Below are 4866 nucleotides of genomic sequence, written 5' to 3' on the forward strand. Positions count from 1 at the left end.
TGCCACCATGCCCAGCTAATTTTTTTTTTTTTTTTGGTATTTAGTAGAGATGGGGTTTCACCATGTTGGTCACACTGGTCTTGAACTCCTGACTTCAAGTGATCCACCTGCCTCGGACTCCCAAAGTGCTGGGATTACTGGTGTGAGCCACTGTCCCTGGCCTTACTTTTTTGAGACACAGTTTCACTCTGTCACCCAGGGTGGAGTTCAGTGGCACGATCTTGGCTCACTGTAACCTCCGCCTCCCAGGTTCAAGCGATTCTTCTGTCTCAACTTCCCGAGTAGCTGGGATTACAGGCATCTGCTGCCATGCGGAGCTAATTTTCGTATTTATAGTAGAGACAGGGTTTCACCATGTTGGCCAGGCTGGTCTTGAACTCCTGACCTCAGGTGATCCGCCCGCCTCAGTCTCCCAAAGTACTGGGATTACAGGTGTGAGCCACCACGCCCACTCTGATGCCTTTAGCACGCTACTGCCTCAATTTCCCCCATTTGAATGTCCCTTCTCTGGGCAGGCACTTTTCGCCACGGCCACCAGGTGGCCCCAGAGAGTTTTTTAATGGGTGTTTTTGCCCATTTTACAGATAAGTAAACTGAGACGTGGAGAGGGAAGATAACTTGCCCAAGTCCCCATGGAGAAGTCAAGCAGAACGAGGAGGGTGGGGGCCAAGTCGCATGTGTAGATGCTCACATGAGTCAAATCACACACTCCTTTGCTCCGGACCCTCCCATGACCCCCCATTGCCCTCAGATCTGAATTCACACCTCCCCAGAGGTCCCATGTGGCCCATCCCCGCCTCACTTCTCTAGGCTTACGCTGTTCCAGTCTCTCCCCACTCCTCACTGTTGCCTGAATCAACCAGGCTTATTTCCACCCCATGGCGCTTACCTGAATGCTTGCCGCCTGCTGATGCTTTGTCTTTTGGGTTACAGTCAGAGAGTCACCTCCTCCGAGAAGTCCTCCCTGACTAGCCAGGTAAGTGCCTCAGAGCACCCTCCAGCCATGGGTACAACTTCACATTTATTGTCATGATTATTTGCCTGTGAGTCCCTGGAGAGCAAGGCCAGGTCTGCCTTGTTCCCTGCTGTTCTCTCAGTACTTGGCACTTAGTAGATGCTCAATAAACGCTTGTAGCGGCCGGATGTGGTGGCTCTTGCCTGTAATCCCACACTCTGGGAGGCCAAGGTGTGTGGATCACTTGAGATCAAGAGTTTGAGACCAGTCTGGCCAACATGGTGAAATGTTGTCTCTACTAAAAATACAAATATTAGCCAGGTGTGGTGGTGAGCACCTGTAATCCCAGCTACTGGGGAGGCTGAGGTAGGAGAATCGCTTGAACCCAGGAGGCAGAGGTTGCAGTGAGGCAAGGTTGTGCCACTGCACCCAGCCTGGGCAACAGAGTGAGAGACACCGTCTAAAAAATAATAAATAAATAAATAAATGCTTGTAGCATAAACAGAGAGCCTCTCCTTCCATCCTCCAGCCACAGTGATACGTTTTCAGCTCCTCACACGCCTGATCCTCTTGAGTCTGAGGCTTTGCACATTCTGTTCCTTCTACTTAGAATGCCCTTCTTGCACTCACCCTGGCTGACCTCTTTTCTCCTGCAGGCTAAGCTTAAATGTTACTTCTCCCAAGCAGTTCTCCCTGACTCCCACCCCACTGCTGAGTCTGGAGCCTCCTCTGTGCTTGTTCTCTGATCTTTCTCCATCACCCTGTGCCTTCTCCACTTGGTGTGAGTGTCTCCACCATAAGCCTTAGGGGACACAGCTTCTTGTCCATGGTTGTGTCTCCAACACAGGGCCTTCCACCCATTAAGTGCTTAAATGCCTTCTGAACGAAATGCTTGGACCCTCCCATACCCCTGTGATCCATCTGAGGCTCTGGGGAAGCACAGTCCTCCAACAGTTTCTAGGGTTGTGAAAAGAGCCACAAGCTGGGGACCCAATGTGTACCAGGCTCAGGCGCAGAATGTTCATCTCACTGATGAGGATGCTGAGGCTCTGGGAGGCACCACTGCTTGCTCAACACTACACATCAGGTTGGCCTTGGGGCCTGGCTTTGAACTCAGTTTCTCTGAGCTTCCCCCTGGGGTGAACCCTTCCCCTCATATCAGCACAGAGAAGCACAGTGGGCCACATGCATGCACACCCACATATGTGTGACTGCAGTGCACATGATGCGCAGAACGACATGTGTGTGCACACACACATGTGCACAGGGACACCCAATCCACCGCTCCTGCCTCCCAGAGCCAAGCGGGGGCTTCCCCCAGAAGAGCTCATACCAAGGCTCTGTTTGTTCTTTCTTGAAAATGGAAAATCATGAGTCACCAGAAGGGATGGGGCAGCAGGAGCTAGAAGCCGGGGCGGGAGAAGGGGCTCCTGGGTCACCTGAGAACAGCTCCAACCCCTCTGGGCTGTGGGAACCATCTACCTGAGATGCCTCCCAAGATGCTGGAGGGCCAGGCTGGGGGCGAGAGGCCAGGCTTGCTGATGGAGTCAGAAGCCAGTGGCCCCTAGGGGATCTATGCACCAGAACGCGAGAAAGCCAAGCTCCAGGGTGGGGAAGGAACACTTTCAAGGCCACCCAGCCTGGACTGAAACCTAGGACGCTGGTCCCGCTGACTTGGTTCTCCCTCCAACCTAAGGAGGGCTTGGAGTTCCTGGACCCTCCTCCCTGGCCCTGGAGCCTCCACCTGGTAGCTGGAGACCCTTATGTCAGGCCTCCTGAGGATTCTACATTTTTTTTCCATGAGTCTCTTCTTCTGTCTCTGTCCTAACCCCACCCCATTCAGCTTACACGAAACAGGAGAAGCAGCCCCTCCTTAAAGGAAAGAAATCTCCGGTGCACAAGCTTCCCAAGGGACTTCCCTTCCTCCTACAGGGGAGCCGGGTGGGGTGATGGAGCGGGGGCGGAGGAGGTAGCAAGAGGAGGCTCCTCCCCGCAACACTGGTGGCAGCCTGCCCTGGCCCTTATATATCTATAATATATGAAATAGGCTGAGTGCAGTGGCTTACACATGTAATCCTAGTACTTTGAGAGACTAAGGCAGGAGGATCACTTGAGGCCAAGAATTCAAGACCAGCCTGGGCAACATGGCAAAACCCCATCTCTAGGAAAAAATACAAAAATTAGCCAGGCGTGGTAATATGCCCCTGTAGTCCCAGCTACTGGAGACTGAGGTGGGAGGATAGCTTGAGCCTGGGAGGCAGAGGTTGCAGTGAGCCGTGATCAAGACACTGCACTTCTACCTGGGCGACAGAATGAGACTCTGTCTCAAAAATCAAAACGTGTGTATGTGTGTGTATTTATATCCAAGCACCCTAGGGTTACCTCGGGTGCTTGAGGTGATCACAAACCTCCCCCACAGGCCTGCGGACATTCCACAATCCTGAAAACCTTCGGACCCCCAGCCGTGTTAGCGCAAGGACAGTCACAGTCAGTCACACACCAACAGGCACCACAAGGGGAGACACACCGGCACACCCACAACTACCTGGGACACATGAAATCATATCCAAGCATGTAGGCACAGGAGCACCCCAAACACATCTGGTCACCCCAGTCTCACGCGCGAGCGCGCGCACACACACACACACACGCACAGAGTCTTTCGGTCCCAATCGCACGTGGGCACACCCGGTCACACAGACCCACAAGCCATGATGACACCAGCACCCTCAGCTCCACCCCTACGTAGGAATAGCTTTTTCCTTCCAAGCGCCAGCCTCAACCAAGCAGCAGAGACCCCCGCCCCCTGGAGAAGCAAGGACCCTCCCCCACTCCCGCCAGGCCCCGCGCGCCCCTCCCCCGCGCTGCAGGAGGCCCGTGCCCCGGCCACCTACCGCCTGCAGGAGGAAATGGGCCAGGAAAGCCGCGACTTCCCGAGCCCGGGCCGCGGGCTCAGGTCCCGCTCGCGGCGGCCCGCGGACTTGTCCGGATCCGAATAGAAGCGCTGTTGGATGCGGATGGGGCGCCGGGGTTGCCGCCACAGGTGCTTTGGGGCTCTGGTCATGCTGTGGCGGCCGCGAGAGCGACTCAACCTGCTGCACACCTCTGCCCCTTCGCTGACCCCAAGGGTCTCCATGGCCAGAGAAAGGGGTCTGGGATAGCAGGGAGCAGGAGTCGTCCCCGTGAGCGGGCGCCGAGGAGCGTCTGCTCTCGGGTCCGGCCCAGGGCCGGGAGTGGAAGCGACAGCGAGGAGCTGTCCGCGCCGGAGGTGCTGAAGCGGGAGAAGGTGGAACGGGGGCTCAAGGTGGGGCCGAAGCCGAGGAGCTGTCGATGCCCAGATGGTGCTGAAGGGTAGAACAGGGAAAAATAACGTGGCGAGGGGTGTTGAAGCTAGGGGCTGAAGAGACCCCCCACCCCAGCCCTGAGAACCGTCTGCCGTTCCCTCTAGCGCTGCATGGGAAAGAACCAAGACAAGGACTTGGAGTGGAGAAGACAGAAATTGTCCACTGATCGCTGCTAAATGGAGAGCAGGGAGACAGGGTCTAAGGAGACCCCCAGGGCCGAGACGCTGTCCCTCGCACCGTGCTGAAAGAGAAAAAGGTAGCTTTAGGGGCTGTGGGTGGATGAGACGGCGAGGAGCTGTCCGCGACCTGATGGTGCTGAGGGAAGGGGAGGGAGATAGGGGTTCAGAAGCACCCCCCAGACCAGGGCGTCATCCGCCCAGGAGGTGCTGAAACCTGAGCAGTGACGGGCTCTCAACCTTCCCCAGCAACAATGGCAACAAGGAGTCTGGAAGCAGAGTCAAGGGTCTGGTCTTTGGAGGTACGTACAGATAGCGGTCTTTCTGCCAAGCCCAGGAAGGTAGGCTCCGCGATTCAGCCCCAGAAGGGGTCTCTTTGGAGCCCTAAAAC

General features: G+C 55.9%; 1 protein-coding gene across 1 annotated transcript in view; it reads right to left on the reverse strand.

The window, feature by feature from the left end:
- The window catches only part of PDE4C (phosphodiesterase 4C, cAMP-specific), a 22384-nt gene extending 17973 nt beyond the window's left edge, over positions 1-4411 (reverse strand). Inside the window, exon 1 of the mRNA XM_011991266.1 lies at positions 3850-4411. Within this exon, the coding sequence (XP_011846656.1) occupies positions 3850-4091 (242 nt within the window). The 5' untranslated portion in view covers positions 4092-4411. The remainder of the gene's footprint in view (positions 1-3849) is intronic.
- Between the last annotated feature and the right edge of the window lie 455 nt (positions 4412-4866).

This window comes from Mandrillus leucophaeus, unplaced genomic scaffold, assembly GCF_000951045.1.
Source record: "Mandrillus leucophaeus isolate KB7577 unplaced genomic scaffold, Mleu.le_1.0 Scaffold11, whole genome shotgun sequence".
In the NCBI taxonomy this organism is placed as follows: domain Eukaryota; kingdom Metazoa; phylum Chordata; class Mammalia; order Primates; family Cercopithecidae; genus Mandrillus; species Mandrillus leucophaeus.